Source organism: Dipodomys merriami, unplaced genomic scaffold, assembly GCF_024711535.1.
Source record: "Dipodomys merriami isolate MVZ:Mamm:240054 unplaced genomic scaffold, mDipMer1.0.p SCAF_59, whole genome shotgun sequence".
Classification (NCBI taxonomy): Eukaryota; Metazoa; Chordata; class Mammalia; order Rodentia; family Heteromyidae; genus Dipodomys; species Dipodomys merriami.
In genome coordinates, this window is record NW_027206168.1 from 3,484,101 (window position 1) to 3,502,736 (window position 18,636).

The 18,636-nt window shown below is 51.3% G+C and overlaps 3 protein-coding genes across 4 annotated transcripts; all 3 read left to right on the forward strand.

Moving 5' to 3' along the window:
* Nucleotides 1-46: 46 nt before the first annotated feature.
* On the forward strand, nt 47-8,137 carry Ctdnep1 (CTD nuclear envelope phosphatase 1). Its single transcript, XM_070001554.1, has 8 exons — nt 47-893; nt 4,371-4,437; nt 4,529-4,647; nt 4,853-4,924; nt 5,544-5,660; nt 5,775-5,886; nt 7,119-7,203; nt 7,500-8,137. The coding sequence occupies exons 1-8, from the start codon at nt 792-794 to the stop codon at nt 7,558-7,560; spliced, it is 735 nt and encodes a 244-aa protein (XP_069857655.1). The 5' UTR covers nt 47-791; the 3' UTR covers nt 7,561-8,137.
* Nucleotides 8,138-9,217: 1,080 nt separating this feature from the next.
* Gabarap (GABA type A receptor-associated protein) lies at nt 9,218-12,147 on the forward strand. The gene is made up of 4 exons (XM_070001555.1): nt 9,218-9,424; nt 10,008-10,086; nt 10,237-10,355; nt 11,648-12,147. The coding sequence occupies exons 1-4, from the start codon at nt 9,335-9,337 to the stop codon at nt 11,711-11,713; spliced, it is 354 nt and encodes a 117-aa protein (XP_069857656.1). The 5' UTR covers nt 9,218-9,334; the 3' UTR covers nt 11,714-12,147.
* Nucleotides 12,148-13,791: 1,644 nt separating this feature from the next.
* Phf23 (PHD finger protein 23) lies at nt 13,792-18,327 on the forward strand. 2 transcript variants are annotated; one of them, XM_070001556.1, is made up of 5 exons: nt 13,792-13,999; nt 15,537-15,568; nt 15,721-15,813; nt 16,569-17,412; nt 17,532-18,327. In XM_070001556.1, exons 1-5 carry the CDS (start codon nt 13,966-13,968, stop codon nt 17,744-17,746), a joined length of 1,218 nt encoding a protein of 405 aa, XP_069857657.1. In that variant the 5' UTR covers nt 13,792-13,965; the 3' UTR covers nt 17,747-18,327. The 2 variants fall into 2 exon arrangements, with proteins under 2 accessions (XP_069857657.1, XP_069857658.1); XM_070001557.1 differs by having other exon boundaries at nt 16,770-17,412.
* Nucleotides 18,328-18,636: the final 309 nt, after the last annotated feature.

Here is an 18,636-nt window from a genome sequence, read left to right on the forward strand (position 1 = left end):
TCCTTAACCCTACCCTCTGTAAGACCGAGTAGAAGGCACAGTAATCCGGGTAAAGCGAATACACGTCACCACCGGAAGTATTGTCAGAAGGGAAGAGGAGGGGGGGGATATAGGAGGAGGGAGCCCTCTGGGCAGTAAAATGGCGCCTGTCAGAGTGGGAAAACCAGCTGCAGAGGCTGCAGCCCTGCTCCTCAGCGGCTAGGAGACCCCCGGCCTCGGGGAGGGGGAGGCCACCTCGGCCCAGCGCTCCGTGCCTTCCGGCTCCCCCTCCCCCTTCCTCGCTCCTGTGCTCCGCCAGCTCGTTCTCTGCCGTCGAGGCCTTTCGCGCGCCGCTAGCCCCCACCCGCCCCTTTCCCGAGGGCAGCTCCCTAGCGCGCCTGCGCAGCGGGCCACCCTCCACTTCCCCCTCCTCCCCTCCCCCTCCATCCCTGACCCCCCTCCCCCACAACCCCTTCCCCCCCAATTCTCTATACCCCTTCCCTCCTGGTCTCCGAGGACCCCATCCTAGCCTGATCTGTCTCTGCCAGAAACCTCCGTGAAGGCGCCTTTGCTACCCCCCGTCCATGTGGGCCCCCGCGGGCTGCCCACGCCTGTCCCCCAGCTCCCGATTCCGCTGGGCTTTTCCCTCGCCGGGGGTGGCTCTGTGAGCCGCCCGCTTGGTGCCAATCGCTGCAGCCTCTCCTGCCACTCGGGGCCCCCGTTCTCCCTCCCGGAGGCGGGGGGCTGCCCCCGGGGGGCTGGCGGAGCTGGGCCGCGGGGGCCCCGGGGCCGGCGGTGCCGGGGTCATCGGGATGATGCGGACGCAGTGTCTGCTGGGGCTGCGCACGTTCGTGGCCTTCGCCGCCAAGCTCTGGAGCTTCTTCATTTACCTTTTACGGAGGCAGATCCGCACGGTGAGTTTGGGTGGGTGCTGGGGTTGTTAGGGTTCACTGTCAGCGGTTCTTGCCTTATCGATGTGTATTGAGCCTCGGGGCCTAGGAATGGAGTCTTGGGGACCTTGGAGTGGGGAGGAGGAGACCTTACAATGGAACCGAGATTTGGTGGGTTTTTTATTTGTTTTGTTTTGTTTTGTTTTTTTGTGGCCTGGATGGTGGTGCAGGATCTGGGAACGCTTGGGGGCTAGAGTGGTGGGTGGGGTTTTCTTTAAGAAAGCTGGAGTTGCTAAAGAAACGGGGAGGCGAGAACACCTGTTTGCTGGCAACCGGAACTGTTGATTTGGGCTGGGGAAAGACCCTCCTATTAGGACCTCCGGGTATGTTTGGTCTAGGCGAGACTGGCTTGTGTGTCAAGGTGGGAGTGGATTGAAGGGCGTATGTAACAAGGATGGACGAAACTTGGGAAAGTCCTGGGTGTGAGGGAGAAATCTCTGTGGTTCCCGGCAAAGGGAACTCCTCCAAAACGGCCCTGGAAACATTTCATAGTGTGGGTGTGGGTGTGGGTATATGAATATATTGAAGTCTTGGGACTGAAAAACATGCTTTTATGATGGATGTCTTTACTTGTGGAAGGGAACACATTAATGTTGGTCATCCCTGTTGCAGGACTGGGTGGTCAATTGTAGACCTTGCACTTGAAGACATGCTTGCTTCTCCAGGAGTCCGTTGCATTATGAAGGGATACTTTGGCTGGTGGAGATTGTATAGATGTTCCCAATCATCTGTGGGCTCCCTCCCCCTGAGCTTTTCTCCAAGGTCAAAGCTCCTTCAACTAATATCACTTACTGAATGTGCTCTTGTGTTCTCATCATCACTGAGACAAAGTCTCTGAAGTCAGAATTTTTTTTTTTTTAGTCCGGTTGTGGGGCCTGAACTCTGGGCCTGGGCACTGTCCCTCAGCTCTTCAGCTCAAGGCTAGCGCTCTACCACTTGAGTCACAGCGCCACTTCCGGGTTTTTTCTTTTTGCTTATGTGATGCTGAGGAATCAAACCCAGGGCCAGGCATGCAAGGCAAGCGCTCTACCACTGAGCCAACTTCTCAGCCCCTGAAGTCAGATTTTTAAGGAACATTGACTGAGCTGGGGGCTACAGCGGGCTGTATTTGTAGCACACTTCATTACAATTTGAAAGAATGAAATCAGGGAGAGACAGCCTCAGTCAAAGCAGATTGTGAGACATCCCTAGAGGTAGTGGGGATTGACTTAATTGATTTGGAGGAATGGCCTGACATTGGGTTCACTCACTTCTCTACCAGTGTATTCCTTCCACTTCCTGATTTAGGATGAGGACTGCATTCTATGGTAGTGGTTGTAGAAATGGCAAGTTTCTTAAGACAGCAAGGAGACAAGAAGAGAAATTGTGGTCAGAGAAGATGAGACAGCTAACTCCTGGGATTTTCTTTTATGTGTTAAAAGTTGTCAGTACATTCTGCTGGACCCTGTTCTGAGAATCTCGCCTTCTCTATAACACATTAATTTCCTAGACATAGGGAGTAGTTTAGCCCATGTATTGCAGCATTCATTACATTTAAAATTGCTCTCCTTTGAGCAGCACTGACCCCACAGCCTTTTGTCCTCTCTTCCCTTCACTCTGGTTCCCTGCCCCCTCTTTCTGACAGATACTTGGAGCATTCCCTACATGCCCAGCATATGCAACCCGAGATAGCAGGGCAAGACACCCGAGCTGTTTCAGCCCTCATCACAGGCCCAGAGAGCAAAGAAGGACAGATGCCTTGGGATTAAAGGGAAGAGGGCCTTTGGTTTGCAAAAGGGGAGACTAGTTCTAGTGTGGCTTGGGGCCTAGGTATGAGCAAAGAATGTTTTTACTTTACAAGAAAGTAACAGAGGAAGGAAATCACCATGCATGGAGATCTGAGTATTAGGAAATAGCCTTTAAAGTATGCTTGGAGAGCAGAGCTAGAAGGTTGAGGTGGTGATGTCCTTGTCCCTTCTTCACCTCTCACAGCTCTTCCCTGGCCTTCTCCATACTCTTGACAGTCAGCCTGGCAGGTGGGGCTTTCCAATGTTTTCTGTCTTGCCCTAGGTACAGGATAAGGAGGTTGTTCAGAGGGCTGAGGTTTGCTGCAACTTGTGACTTGGCTAGTAAAGATATAAGTGGACAGGTGGCTGGTTAAAATAGGTTTGGTGGCCTCTAGCCAGAGGAACTTAGCTGACCTGACAACCTCTGGGCTCCCTTATCCTCTATTCCCCTTAGAGATCCAAGGACTTCCTCTCCTGATTATTACTTCTTGTCTGCCAGGAGTGTGAAGCCCTTGGCTCCCAATGCGAGAGGCTATGAATGACCACAGTCAGAGTCCTTGGGGTGTATTTTGGACCCATGTATTTCTTTGTTCATCATCAGGCTAAGATTTTTTTGTTTTTAACTCACTACCCTTTTTCTATAATGTTGTAGGCACTGGGAAATAGCCATGATTGAAACAGAATTCATGCTTTCCTGGAGTTCATTCTGTTGAGTAGATAGGTCTACCTATATGGCATCAGATGAATTATTAACTCCTCCAAGCCTGTTTCACCATACTCAAGAAAAATTTGCAATAGCCAGGTACTGTTGGCTTATGCCCATAATCCTAGCTTCTCAGGAGGCTGAGATCTGAGGATCCTGGTTTGAGGCCCACTCAGGGAATCTATGAGACTCTTTTTTTTTTTTTTTGGGCCGGTTCTGGGGCCTGAACTCTGGGCCTGGGTGCTATCCCTCAGCTCTTCAGCTCAAGGCTAGCACTCTACCACTTGAGCCACGGCACCACTTCTGGTTTTTTTCTTTTTGCTAAAGTGGTGCTGAGGAATTGAACCCAGGGCCTCATGAATGCAAGGCAAGCACTCTACCACTGAGCCACTTTCCCAGCCCTCTATGAGTCTCTTATCTCCAAATAACCACCAGAAAACTACAAGTGGTGCTGTCCCTCAAAGTGGTAAAGCACTAGCCTAGAGCATAAAAGCTCAAGGGCAGTGCCTAGGTTCTGAGTTCAGGGCCCACAACTGACAAAAAACAAAGAGGCTGAGCAAAAGTGAGAAGCCCTGAGTTTAAGCTCCAGTACTGGTGCATACACACACACACAAAAGGAATAATATTAAGATTGTCTTGGGGCTGGGGGTTTAGCCCAGCGGAAGGGCGCCTGCCTGGCGTGCCCAAGGCCCTGGGTTCGGTTCTCGGCCCTAGTTTAAAAAAAAAAAAAAAAAGATTGTCTTTTGTTTTCGTTGTCTTGGGGATTGAACCCAGGCTTCCTCTAGGCTAAGCAAGTGCTCTGCATTGCGCTTCATACTCAACCCTATTTATACAGTTTTAAGGATTAAGTGAAATAATCTAAATCATACATACGGTGCCTATCAAATATTCAGTATATATTACCTGTTACTGTTAATAGAAAAGGTTTCCTTGTTAAAGGGTCTAATTCTTTCTCTCTTTTGTTATTCTTAGGTAATTCAGTACCAAACTGTCCGATATGATATCCTCCCCTTATCTCCTGTGTCCCGGAATAGGCTAGGTGAGTACACTGGCTAGGAAGACTCTTGGAGGTAGGGTTCCAGCACTGGGCTGGAGGTCGGTTGTTGTTGTTCCTTCCCATTGTGGTTCAGCCCAGGTGAAGAGGAAGATCCTGGTGCTGGATCTGGATGAGACACTTATTCACTCTCATCACGATGGGGTCCTGAGGCCTACAGTGCGGCCTGGAACACCTCCTGACTTTATCCTCAAGGTGTGTAGGGGGGGAAAGTGAGGAAATGCTTATGTCTGTTACCCTGCCCAGACCCAGACTCTCTTACCCAGTCCCAGGGCCTGGTCTCCTTAAAGCAAAGAAGCAACCAATGGAAGTGGGGGGGGGGGAGGTAGTACCATGTCCTCTAGGCCTGTAAGGTGGTAAGTATAAGGGACGTCCCCGACCATGCCCTATTCCTTTATAGGTGGTAATTGACAAACATCCTGTCCGGTTTTTTGTTCATAAGAGACCTCACGTGGATTTCTTCTTAGAAGTGGTGAGTGTATTTGGGATAAAGACAGCTTTGTGGGGGCTGGGAAGGTGGCTCAGTGGTAGAGTGCTTGCCTTGCATGCATGAGGCCCTGGGTTCGATTCCTCAGCACCACATAAGCAAAAAAAAAAGCTGGAAGTGGTGCTGTGGCTCAAGTGGTAGAGCACTAGCCTTGAGCTGTAGAGCTGAGGGACAGTGCCCAGGCCCAGAGTTCAGGCACCATGACTGGCAAAAAAAAAAAAAAAAAAGACAGCTTTGTGGTCAACTGGTTGTAGGGTTCTGGTTGGAGGAAAGGATGAGAAGTGGGTTAAAGAAGTTTTGGTAAGGAAATAGCTTACAGTATTTGACGATTCATCTGTTATACTGATGCAATTCTATTTTTCCACAGGCATTCTGTGCTTTTGTATCAGCGTATCTGAATCTTAAAAGCTGCAGGATGTCTCAGACACTGAATTTGAAAGTTTGGGGGAGGAGGTTCAAAGTTTTGTGTATTTAGAGACATGTGATGTTGCTTTAAGGCCTGAAGGTCTTGATTGAAAGAGAACTGTGTCTGAACAAATAATCAACTTATATTATACACATCTCTCCCTCTCCCAATCCTTACCCCTCTGCCAATCAATTTCAGGTAAGCCAGTGGTATGAGCTTGTGGTATTTACAGCAAGCATGGAGATTTACGGCTCTGCAGTGGCAGACAAATTGGACAACAGCAGAAGCATTCTTAAGAGGAGATACTATAGACAGGTAAGTGGCTAGAATAAGGTTGGAGATATGGACTGGGTGGGAAGGATCTGAGTGTGAGGCATTTGTCTTCATGGGGATATTGGCAAGAGTGCTACTAAATCCTCTGCTTTCCAGCACTGCACTTTGGAGTTGGGCAGCTACATCAAGGACCTCTCTGTAGTCCACAGTGACCTCTCCAGCATTGTGATCCTAGATAACTCCCCAGGGGCTTATAGGAGCCATCCAGGTATGTGGGAAGGTGGGGAGGTTTTTGTTTCATTTTTTGGTGGTACTGGAGTTTGTACTCTGGCCCTTGGGTTTGCTTGCTCAGTTGGCACTCTACCATTTAGAGTCATCCTCTATCTCTGTTTTATTTTTTTGTTTGTTTGTTTGTTTTTGTTTTAAACAGGGTATTGTATAGTTAGGCTAGCTTGAACTTTTTTTTTTTTTTTGATGGTGCTACTAGGTATAGAATCCAGGACCTTTACCACTGAAGTACACCCGAGGTTCCTGAGATTGTGTGTGTGTGTGTGTGTGTGTGTGTGTGTGTGTGTGTGTGTGTGTGTGTGTGTGTGTGTGTGTGTGTGTGTGTGTGTGTGTGTGTGTGTGTGTGTGTGTGTGTGTGTGTGTGTGTGTGTGTGTGTGTATTGGGAATTGAACTCAGGGACTCTGAATTCTATGCAATCTACCATTGAATTAAATCCCTACCTCTCTGGAAAGTATTTTGAATATAGGGAACTAGTAAATAGGACACCTTGGTTTTGGTCCTAGAAATTCCTTGGTATACTATAGGTGTAAAACACTAGTTATTTTTTGTTGTTGTTTGTTTTTTTTGGGGGGGTCCGGTCGTGGGCCTGAACTCTGGGCCTCGGCACTGTCCCTCAGCTCTTCAGCTCAAGGCTAGCGCTCTACCACTTGAACCACAGCGCTACTTCTGGCTTTTTTCTTTTTGCTTATGTGGTGCTGAGGAATTGAACCCAGGGCCTCATGTATGCAAGGCAAGCATTCTACCACTGAGCCACCTTCCCAGCCCCAACACTAGTTATTGTAAATGAAACCCACTTATCCATTTCATAGTTAACTTCTTAGTCATATTTACCTCAAGTAAGGCGAACTAATAGTAAGTTTGACTAGAAGTCTCACACTAGTCTAAGATCTGGTGATTAATAATTTTAAGGTTTTTGGGCTGAGTGGCTCAGTGGTAGAATGCTTGCCTCATATGCATGAGGCCCTGGGTTTGATTCCTCAGTACCACATAAAAAGAAAAAAAGCCAGAAGTGGTACTGTGGCCCAAGTGGTAGAGTGCTAGCCTTGAGCAAAAGCAGCAAAAAAAAAAAAAAAAAAGAGCATAAGGTTTTAAGTTGATGACTGTGGGGGTGGGCCATGAACAGTATGGCTTTTTAAGAAACTTTTCCGAGAATAAACAACAGGTTTTCTTGAATTCTTTGTTTCTTCTCATCTGCATTTCACCCACTCTAGACAACGCTATCCCGATCAAATCCTGGTTCAGTGACCCCAGTGACACGGCCCTTCTTAACCTGCTCCCAATGCTGGATGCCCTCAGGTAAGGGAAGTAGGCTCTAGACACGTGGATTTCTGAGGAAAGGAGAAGGTGAGGAATCCCAAGAGAATAAAAAAAAGTTTGTCCTATTTTACTTATTTACCTCTCTTCCCTTAAAAAAGATTTAGTGTTTGAAAGGTCTTCCTACTCCAAAGATCATCACTTTCAACTATTAGGTTTTGGTCAAATTGAACCTGTCTCATGTGAAAGTCCCACTTCTCCAGTGAGGCTGCCTTATGCTAGTGTTGTTAAGATGTCAACTAAAGGTACTCCACCAATGCAAGTTATTGTCATCCCAGGTTCACCGCTGATGTCCGTTCCGTGCTGAGCCGAAACCTTCACCAACATAGGCTCTGGTGACAGCTGCTCCCCCTCCACCTGCATTGGGGTGGGGGGGAAAGGGAGGGCCAGCCCTTGGGATGCCTTCAGTTGCTTTGTTCAATGTGAGGACTGCCTGGGCAGGGTCTACCCCTCCCATCCCTCTCTGCCCTGGGAGCCCTACACTCCACTTGGAGTCTGGATGGACACATGGGCCAGACTGAGAAGCAGCCTCACTCTCACTTCGTGTTCACACTCCATGGAAATCCCAGACTGGGACAGGTGGAAGCCTTGGAGAGCTGAAACAGTATCTGTTGGAGAGGCAGGACTGGCCAGAGTGAGAGACATACATACAGTGATCCTGGAGGCTTAAAGAGAAGCCAAGTCAGCTTTGTTGTGATTTGATTTTTTAAAAATTCTTGTACAAAACTGATCTAATTCTTCACTCCTGCTCCAAGGGCTATGGGTGGGAGATTGGGATTTTGGGCCACTGGATCTTCCTCAAACTTGTCCTTCCCTCATTTTTTCTTTCTCTAGAATCCCCAATACCTGTAACCAACTTTCTCTTCCCACCCCCTTTCCTCTCTTTTAAACCATGCATTATAACTTTGAAACCAAATCTGCCCTAGGTCCTTCTCTGGGTATTTGGGAAATGGAGGAAACTTTATGTCCCACCCTGTCCCTGAGGCAGAGGGGAAAGACTGCTGTTGGGGTAAAGGGGAAAGTGGCTTTTAAAATGAGAATGGAGTAGCCCAAGTGACAAGATGCTGTGGTGGGGAATGGATGGACCGCTCCAGAGTGGCAGGATAATACAGGAGAAACGTGGACCCCTAAAAATGCTTAAAGCAAGAAAGCTTTTGCTGGGGGTAGGAGGGGTAGGGAGGAGCAGGGAACTGACATGAATATGCTAAGCAGGCCCTGCCCTAGGGCTGCTGGCACCAGGACGCCCTGCGGATCGGGGCGGGGCTGCGGCCTTTCTGCTCCCTGTAGGCCCCGCCCCGGCGGCTCCTCCCCAAGCCGGCTCTACTTCTCACTAGCCACGTGATGCTCCTCCCTCCAGGTCACATGATTTATCCAAACCTGAAGTGTTCCTCCGCGCTAGCGTAATCCTTACTTTTCGGATCCCTTCTGCAGTTCCTGTTGGACCACTCCTTTGTGAACTCCAAGTGTTATATGCGTCTTTCTAAACCTCTGTTGCCTTTCTACCCTGTTATTTCTGGTACTCAACTTTTTTGGGGGTACTATTTTGTTTTGGTGTCAACGGCCGCCTTCAGCGTAACAACACGTTTCGTGAATAGCCAGCCTTGTAATTGTCTGCTCTTCCTCCTACGTAATTTCCGAAAAGAACAGAACGTCTGGAAAACTAAGCCCCATTGCCACTTTCTACCCTCTTTTCTGCCCAGACTTGTGGGGGATGGAGATCGGGAAAGGGTTTTCAGTTATTTACAGCAGCAGCAAAAGCCAACCATCTTTGCTACGTTTCTGGCGTAGCCCACAAATAGGTTCCAAAGCGATTACGCTGAATGCGGGGGGGGGGGGGGCGCCGCGGGGGGAAAGGGGGGAAGAGGTTGAGCGTGTTGCTACGTTTGCGGCGGTCATGTGCTCCGCCAGTGGCGTATCTCAGCAGGCGGGGCTCTCCCGGATGGTCGGGGGCGGGGTTGGTGAATAGGGAAGTGGCGCAAATTCGTGGATCTTTCCGCTGAGTCTGCCCGCGCGTCGCCTCCTCCGCCGCCGCCTTAGCCGCCGCCGCCCCCTATCCCAGCCCCCCTCCCCCGGTTCCCTCTGCGCATCTCGGTCCAGCCCGGTTCCCGGGAGGATGAAGTTCGTGTACAAAGAAGAGCATCCGTTCGAGAAGCGCCGCTCTGAGGGCGAGAAGATCAGGAAGAAATACCCGGACCGGGTCCCGGTGAGGACAGTAGCCAGGGCCCAGGCGGCGCTGGTCGCTGACGCCACAGCTTCGGCTTGGGTCTCAGGACGGGCAACTCGGGGTTCAGCCTGCAGTTTGTGGTAGGGCTGGGAAAGCCTGAAACTACTGTACTGGAACCAGGAGTGAAAAGAGTGGAGTTGAGGGTGAAATGATGCACGCGCGCGAGAGAGTCAGAGAGAGTGGGGGGGGGGAGATCGGTATCCGTGGGAATGGAGGTCTTAAGACTTGAGTTTGACAGCCGGAAGCTCACATGGGTTGTGCGGTTATCCTCCCAGCTAGCTAGGTTTTCGACAGTGAAGCTCAAATCGACCCAGGTAGACCATCCTGTTCATCGGGTTAAGATGGTTGTTTATTATGACGTGCTATCCGGGATCGATCGTCGATATAAAGGTGAACTAGTGGGGTCAGGATCACTGCTTAGGACTGCACCGTGTGTACAGGACAAAGAGAAATGGGATTGGCATAGGTCTAAGTACTGGAAACATTATAGCTTGAGTCCTTGACATGTGGAGCTGTGGGTTGTATTCCTTACATCTTCTAATTTACATTTTCCTTTTGTCAGGTGATAGTAGAAAAGGCTCCTAAAGCTCGGATAGGAGATCTGGACAAAAAGAAATACCTGGTGCCTTCTGATCTCACAGGTAGGAATCTGATCTAAGTCCCGAATTTGCCTCCTGAGGGTGGGTGGGGGTGCCATCTCTCTGGGGAGACTCTACCTAACAGCTGGGTTGGGTTTATGTTTTTCTTAGGTTGATGATCTCTCTCTCTCTTGCACCTTTTATCTTTGGCAGTTGGTCAATTCTATTTCTTGATCAGGAAGCGAATTCATCTCCGAGCTGAGGATGCCTTGTTTTTCTTTGTCAACAATGTCATTCCACCTACTAGTGCCACGATGGGTCAGCTCTACCAGGTATGGTAGCTGGGAAGTATTGGAGGTTTTGGAGAGGAGTCTTAGGAGAGTTGAAAATCAGCATTTCTTGGACTGCTTACCTGCTGGCTTGCTAGCCTTAAAATTTCATGATAGTCTTGGGTTGGGCTTTGGACAGAGAAGTGAGTATAGAGAGAAGGGCAGAGGCCTGTGAGTTAGAAGAATTGTTCTGATGGTGATTCTACCTAGGTGTCTAACCAGTTCCAAGATATCAAAGAACAGTTAAAGGGGTGTGTGTGTGTGTGTGTGTGTGTGTGTGTGTGTGTGTGTGTGTGTGTGTGTGTAATTTTCTTTTCGGTTGTGGGGCTTGAACTGAGAGCCTAGGCACTGTCTTTGAGCTCTTTTTGTTCAAGGCTAGTGCTCTACCACTTTGAACCACAGCTTCACTTCTGGTTTTCTGGTGGTTAACTGGAGATAAGAGTCTCTCAGACTTTCCTGCTGAGGCTTGGCTTTGAACCACAACCTTCAAATCTCAGCCTCCTCAACTAGGATTACAGGTGAGCCACCAGTGCCCAGCTCCATGAGACTCTCCAATAAATTACTCAGTGGCGCTGTGGCTCAAGTGGTAGAGCACTAGCTTTGAGCTGAGAATACCTGAGGGACAGCGCCCAGGCCCAGAGTTCAGGCCTCACTACTGACAAAAACAAAACAAAAAACAATGGTTCTTATCTGTGCTAGTCGCTTATGCCTGGAAGCTGAGATCTGAGGATCACAGTTCAAAGTCAGTCTAGGCAGGAAAGTCTGTGAGACTTTTATCTCCAATCAACTCCTCAGAAAAAGCCAGAAGTGATTCTGTAGATCAAGAGTTAGAGTCCTAGCCTTGAGCACAAAGAAGTTCAGGGACAACACCCTAGCCCAGAGTTCAAGCCCAAGGCAACAATGGTTCTTGCTGAGAGCTGGGGCTTAAACCCTTAATTGTAACTACTCTTAAGGCTGTGATCTTTGATCAGAGCCAGTCCCAAAAGATGAATCCTTGAGACACTTCTCTCCAGTTAATTAGCAGAAAGCTAGAACTGGAGGAAGTGTCAGCTAAAATGTTCTTACCGAGCATGGTAATGTATTCATGTAATCTCAGCACTTATGAGGCTAAAGCAGAAAGATTTTGAGTTGGAAGGCAGCTTAGCTTGGGCTACATATAATAAATGCAAGGCCAATCTAGATACATAGTTAGATTCTGTCTCAAGAGAAAAAGGAATTGAAGAATGTATCCCAGTATAGGTGGTTCAACTAACTGAAGCCTGGTTACCTGAATACGTTTTCCATTTTCACTCTAGGAACACCATGAAGAAGACTTCTTTCTATACATTGCCTACAGTGATGAAAGTGTCTACGGTCTGTGAAGCTACTGCCCCAAAAGTGGGGGATCCCATTCTACAAAGAGAGAGGTGGTGTCCCTTCCTTGACTCAACCATCTCCTTCAGGCTCAAACACCATCTCCCTTCTTCAGGACCTACACTTTTTAATGTTCAAGGCTTTCTCTCCATCCCCTCTCAGCAGGAGGGGTAATGGTGGACGTGGCCTCTTGTACCTCTCCTTTCTCTTTCTTCCACTTCCTTTTACCCTCTGACCTATTCTTCTTTAGACTTCTTGATTGTCAATCTCTGTCACATCCAGCGATTGTTTGGTTTCTATTTCCTTTCTAACTGCCCAAGGGGCTCAAAACCCCAACAATCCATCCTTTCACTACCTTCTTTTTTTGGGGTAGATGGAATGGACTGAAATTGGAAGGGTAGGAGGCACGTCAATAAAGAGGAAACCACCAAGCTGAACTGAATTTTGCCTTGTGTTTTCCCCTTCTCCTTTTGCTTTTTGTCTCTGGAATGTTAATGGGCTTCAATGGTGGAGAAAAGATGGAATGAGGGAAAAGGAGGTTGGAAGACTAGAAATAAATTTTGGCTTATTTTGTTGAAGTTGGGGAATTTTCTTCTCTGCAAAGGGTATATTTATCTACTTACATATTTTAAAATTTGTTATTCCACATTTTGTAGGCTTTTCATGTATACTATTTGGTATCTGGTGCACACGCGCACACACACACACACACACAATGCCAGCTCCAGGGCTTGAACTCAGGGCCTTGAGAACTTTTTGTTGTTTTGCCTTGGCTGGCACTCTACTATTTGAGACACAACTTTAGATGGCAGGTACATTTTTCTGTGAGTGGAATATTTTTGCGTTTTTTTTTTTCATGAACCTTTAGTGTGCTTTTTGTTTTTGTTTTTTCTGGTTGGTTGTGGGACCTGAATTCTGGGCCTGGGCGCTGTCCCACAGCTCGTCAGCCAAAGGCTAATGCTCTAGCACTTTAGCCACAGTACTTCCAGCTTTTTGTGCTTATGTGGTGCTGAGGAATCAAACCCAAGAGCCTCATGCTTGCAAGGCAATCACTCTACCACTGAGCCACCTTCCCATCCTCTGAAACAAGTTTTATGTGCTATGCCACGTTCTGATATTTTAAAAGTATACTGGGTTTTTTTGGGGGGGGGAGTGTCAGTCGTGGGGTTTGAACTCTAGACCTGGGCGCTGTCCCTGTGCTCTTCAGTTCAAGGCGAGAGCTCTACTGCTTGAGCCACAGTGCCACTTCCGGTTTCCTAGTGGTTTTGGGGAGATAAAGAGTCTCAGGGACTTACCTCTCATGGCTGGCTTTGAATTGTGACCCTCAGATCTCAGCCTCCTGAGCAGCTAGGATTACAGGCGGCCACCGGTGCCCACTCAAGTATGCTGATTTTTATTGCAAGTTTCTGAGAAGTTGGAAAACACCTGCTTTAGATTAAGCCTATCACAGTTTAATAGATGAAGGAAAGAAAAGATACTCATGTGGCAGCTGGTAATAGGAGTATCTTCAGTTGCATGTCATTTGCAGAATTTATGCCAGCATGTGAGCTGCTAAGGAGTGGAATTCCAACTGTGGACAAAACTGGGAAGAGGAGGCCTTTATTACCAGAAGGACTTCATTTCCCAGCAACCATTTCTCCGTCTGGCCGGAAGTGGGGCGGTCCCTCTGGGGAGAAAGAAGGTGCAAATGAGGCAGTATGGTGGCCGAGAGTTTTAATCCCTTCTTCCTCTTCTTTCTTGGTCCCGCCCAGCCTACACTTCCCAGGAGCCTGCGCGCGCTTTTCCGTTCTACTCTAAGGCTCCTGCTCTCCCCGCCACTCCCCAGGGGAGAGGGAGCGTTTTTACTGCGCATGTTTCAGCACGTGGCTTGCTGGGAACTGAAGTTCTGGAGGCTCTTACGCTCTCTTTTCCGTGGTCCCCGACGGACTACATACCCCTTGGTGCACTGCGCGCCAGCACTGGCGGGGAGGGAGGGAGGACGGACGAGGAGTGAGGTGGGGGGGAGAGGAGGAGGAGGAGGAGGAGGAGGAGGTGGAGGGAGCAGGCGGCCGGCGGCGCGGGGGGAGGGGGGCCCGGTCCGGGAGTGCGGGAGGCTGTGGTGGAGGGAGGTGGCGGCAGCGGCTAGCGGACTGGAGTTCCAGCCCGGCCGAAGCGTACACTTCTGCGAAGCGAGGCCGTAGGAGCAGCGAGCACCGGAGGCGGCACTGGGATCCCCGGCTCAGGGGAAGGGGGCACCGGGCCGGGAGGTGGGGAGGGGGCGATGCTGGAAGCCATGGCGGAGCCCAGTCCCGAAGGTGAGCCCTCGACCGGCACCGAGCGGTGGGGGGCGGGTGAGAAATCAATTGGCAAACTTGGAGGCCGAGCCCCGAAGCCCCGCAGGGATGTGCGGGAGCGGGGGGTCTGGGGCCCGGCTCTGGAGGTGGGAGGGCGACGAGTTGAGAGCCCTTGGAGAAAGGGGTGGGAGGTTGGGCAGGGGTAGTTGGAGAGCTGGCCGTGTTTGTTGGGGAGGAGGCCCGGAGTCGGAGCTGGAAGCTCTCAGCGTACGGGGGTCAGGGGCTGAAAGGGCCTCCGACTGTTTGGGGCCCTGGCGTTGGGAGGTCCGAGTTGCTGGGGGCCGGAGAGTTGGGAGGCGGGAGGACGGGGCCGAGGGCTGAGCGAGGGGGCCAGGAGTTGGCCGCGGCGGGGGGAGTTTGTGACGGTGGTGCCGGAGCTCCGGTAGTTGCCGCCAGAGATCGCCTGGTGATTGTTACAGGGTGATCAGGTAGTTGTGGGGAGAAGAGCGGGTCTGGGTATTGTCTGTGGCAGAAAGACCTGTACCGGCGGGGCGGCTGCGGGGCCAAAGAGCTGGGACGGGGCGAGGACGGCGGGGCGGGGTGGGGGTTGAGACCGGCGACTTGAGCGGCGGGGGGGGGGGGGGTCGGCGAGGTTGAGAGCCCGGGAGTTGTGGAGGGTGAGGCGGGCAGCGACGGCAGCGGCGGCGGGGCTGCTGTGGAGAGTAGCTGCTTGGGCGGAGGAGACTTGAGTTTAGGGGTTCAGAGCGTAATGACTTGGTGAGTTCGGGGGGCAGGGGGGGGTGGACGGTGGGGGGGGGAGGCGGCGGCTGGAGCAGCTCAGGACTGGGCCCGGGGCCCCGGCGGGGAACCCGAAGAGCTCGAGACGGGGAGGGGCCAAAGCCCCGGATGGGGGCGGAGGGAGGGCGAAATTGTGGGGAGCACGATGTGGGGGGGCAGGTGGGGCCGCGTCCGGGAGTGAGCTCGCTGGGTCTGTCCCGGACGCAAAGTAGGGCTGGGTGTGTGTTTTGGGTGGGGGACAGGGGCGCGCCCGGCCTCGTGCTCGAGTGGAAGGGGCCGGAGGGCGGGGAGCGGCTCGGCGTGGTCATCTTGGACCCTGGGGGCCGGCGGGCGGCGTGTGCGGTCTCGGAGGGCCCTGGGTGGCGGAACACGGCCGAGTGCGAACTCTGAGCTCCGAGCGCGTGTGAAGGACGGGGGCGAGTAGGGGCCCGAGCCGGGCTCCGGGAGCGGTATGGCGGGGTGGGGCGCCGAGAGAGCCTTGTAGACTGGTGGAGCCGCGAGCGGGGGGCGGGGCGCCGGGCCTCCGGTTGGGTTGGGGGAAGGGGAGCGCTATAGCGAGGCCTTGGAGGGCGCGGCGCCCAGGCTCCGCCCCTCCTGGGGCGGAAGGGAAGCGGGGGGCGTGTCCAGTACAGCTGGGCGCCTATTGCCCTGGCGGGGAACCTAGGAGGGGGGGGGTTCATCTGGGACCTCCTAGGTTTAAAGGCGGGGTTTTTTAGCAGACTTTCTTAGTGGCTTGACTCAGCTTTTATTGCTTCCACAGATCCACCTCCGACTCTTAAGCCAGAGACTCAGGTAAGAGACCTTCCTTACCTTTGTTGGCTCCTATCATTTGATTGTGCTCCCTCTCCTTTCCTGTATTTCTCACTTTAGGGGCTGTGTCTGTGGGATTGTCCCCTTAACACTTGTGTTTGGCTTTCATGTGACCTATATTTCCTTCCTTTCAGCCGCCAGAAAAACGTAGGAGAACAATTGAGGATTTCAACAAGTTCTGCAGTTTTGTCTTGGCCTATGCTGGTTATATCCCCCCTAGCAAGGAGGTAGGGACAGAACTACCACCCATTTGAGGGGAACTGTACTACTTCATGGGAGGAGCTTGCCTGAAATGATACGCAACACTAAGGAAATTAGAAAAATTTAAGGCTGTGGTCGTGTGGGAGGGATAACAGAGTTGGGCTGGCTTGAGCAGCCCCTGATGAGGAATTTGAAGGTATCTGTTAAGATTTTGGAATGCTCTTGGCTTACTGTTAATGGAAGGTATTTCTGGAATAAATTTTAGGGAGATGACAGCAAACCAGACTGCAGAAATAACAAAAGGAATAGGTCTCTATGAGAAGCAGGTTTGGGCAGAGTAGTGGAGAGATGGCTTAAGACTTTGAGCAGAAAGGAAGCGATTAGAAAGAGATGACAACTGGGATGGTGGCTCAGTGGTAGAGCACTTGCCTTGCATGCCTGAGGCCCTGGGTTCCATTCCTCAGTACCACATAAGCAAAAAGAAAAAAGCCGAAGTGGCGCTGTGGCTCAAGTGGTAGAGTGCTAGCCTTGAGCTGAAGAGCTGAGGGACAGCGCCCAGGCCTAGAGTTCAGGCCCCATGACCCGACCCCCGCCCCCCCCCCCCCAAAAAAAAAAAGATGACAATAAGACAGGACACTGGTAAGTTTTGTGTACTGAGGCAGTTTGGTTGGATGGGTATGATACTTTAGCAAAGTGTAGTCCTTGATATTCTGGCTAGATTTGTGGAGGGGGTGGGATGACATTAGGTTCCTGCTGATCCTGGTCTCTTCCTCCTTTTAAGGAAAGTGACTGGCCAGCCTCAGGCTCTAGCTCTCCCTTGCGAGGTGAGAGTGCAGCAGACAGTGATGGCTGGGACTCAGCCCCCTCAGATCTTCGAACAATCCAGACCTTTGTTAAGAAAGCAAAATCATCCAAAAGAAGGGCAGCTCAAGCAGCTCCCAATCAGCCAGGACCCCCAAGGTCCACTTTCTCTCGTCTGCAGGCTCCTGACAGTGCCACCCTACTTGAGAAGATGAAGCTCAAGGACTCTCTCTTCGATCTGGATGGGCCCAAAGTGGCATCTCCACTGGCACCCTCATCCCTCACACATACCTCCCGGCCCCCTGCTGCTCTCACCCCAGTGCCCCTTTCCCAGGGGGATCTCTCCCAGCCGCCTCGAAAGAAGGACCGAAAGAACAGAAAATTGGGGCCAGGAGGTGGGTCTGGTTTTGGGGTGCTTCGGAGGCCTCGGCCAGCTCCTGGGGATGGGGAAAAGAGGTCTCGAATCAAGAAGAGCAAGAAACGGAAGTTGAAAAAGGCAGAGCGAGGGGATAGACTCCCACCTCCTGGTCCTCCCCGAGCACCCCCAAGTGATACAGACTCTGAAGAGGAGGAGGAGGAGGAAGAGGAGGATGAGGAGGAGGATGAAGAAATGGCAGCAGTGGTAGGGGGTGAAGCCCCAGCCCCTGTGCTCCCAACACCCCCTGAAGCCCCTAGGCCCCCTGCCACTGTGCACCCTGAAGGAGCTCCCCCCACTGACAGTGAAGGCAAGGAGGTAGGCAGCACTGAAACAAGCCAAGATGGTGATGCCAGCTCCAGTGAAGGCGAGATGCGGGTCATGGATGAAGACATCATGGTAGAATCAGGTGAGAAGTTTGGGGTTGCCTAGGGGGCAGCTGCCCAATGATAGAGGATTGGGGGTGGGGGTGGGGGTTGTAGATCCAAGAGCTCAGGCAAAACTCCAACCAAACTTTGTTTTTACCAGGTGATGACTCATGGGATCTGATCACGTGTTACTGCCGAAAGCCCTTTGCAGGAAGGCCCATGATTGAATGCAGCCTTTGTGGCACTTGGATCCACCTCTCCTGTGCTAAGATTAAGAAAACCAATGTCCCTGACTTCTTTTATTGCCAGAAATGCAAGGAACTCCGGCCAGAGGCCCGGCGGTTAGGAGGGCTCCCCAAATCTGGAGAGCCCTGACATGACCATCTTGGGCTGGAACTCTGAATGACAACATGACTTGGGAACTGAGCCTCGGGGTCCTCAGCCTATTCCCTGGAGCTTGGATATTGTGACTTCAAGGCAGGAATTTCCAAAGGAGACTTGTTTGGAATTGTCTTCATTCCTACCCTAGCCTTCCTGCTCCATGGGCTTGAAATTGGATTCTGTCGGAGTCAGCTGGGGGGGGGCGGGTAGGAGGGGACTGTCTGGATCTGTGGACACAGTCTGTCCCGTAGACCTGTTATCCCTCACTTTCTGGGCCAGGGTTCTAATTGGAGTGGAACAATTGTCTACAAAACTAGTGTAAATATAGCACTCCCCTCCCTCATCTTCTATTTCACTTTCCAGTTATTTTCTTCTACACCGGTTGTATTTTTGATTTTGGACTTCCCCTTTTGAGCATGGCAGCTCAAAGGTGAAGTACCAGAGCCATGCCGAGTGAGGAAGGAAAGCAGAAAGGTGATGATTATCACTCACCTCTTGTTTTTAATAATATTGGCCAGCTGTTTGTACAGCCTACATGTTGTAAATAAAGCAGAGTGGGCTCTTTTGTGTTCATAGCCCTCACTGATTGTCCTGCTTGGGAGGGAGGCTTTGGAAAAGCTGGCTGAAGACCCAGCTGAAATCCATCTTTCAAAGACCTGGGTTTGTAACTTACACATCCCAGAATTACTCTGGAGTAGCCAAACCCTAGGTCCCCAATTGGCTTTGCTCTTCCCACTCCCAGTCCTGCTCCCATCCCAGTAGTTGCCTTTCTCCCAGTGCACACATTCTGGTTGGTTCCTCGTGCCGGCCCAGCCTAGGAAGAGTAAAGCGGGGCGGGGAGGAGGGCGGGGCCTGGCCCACCGGGTGGCCCTTCGGGTGGGTGG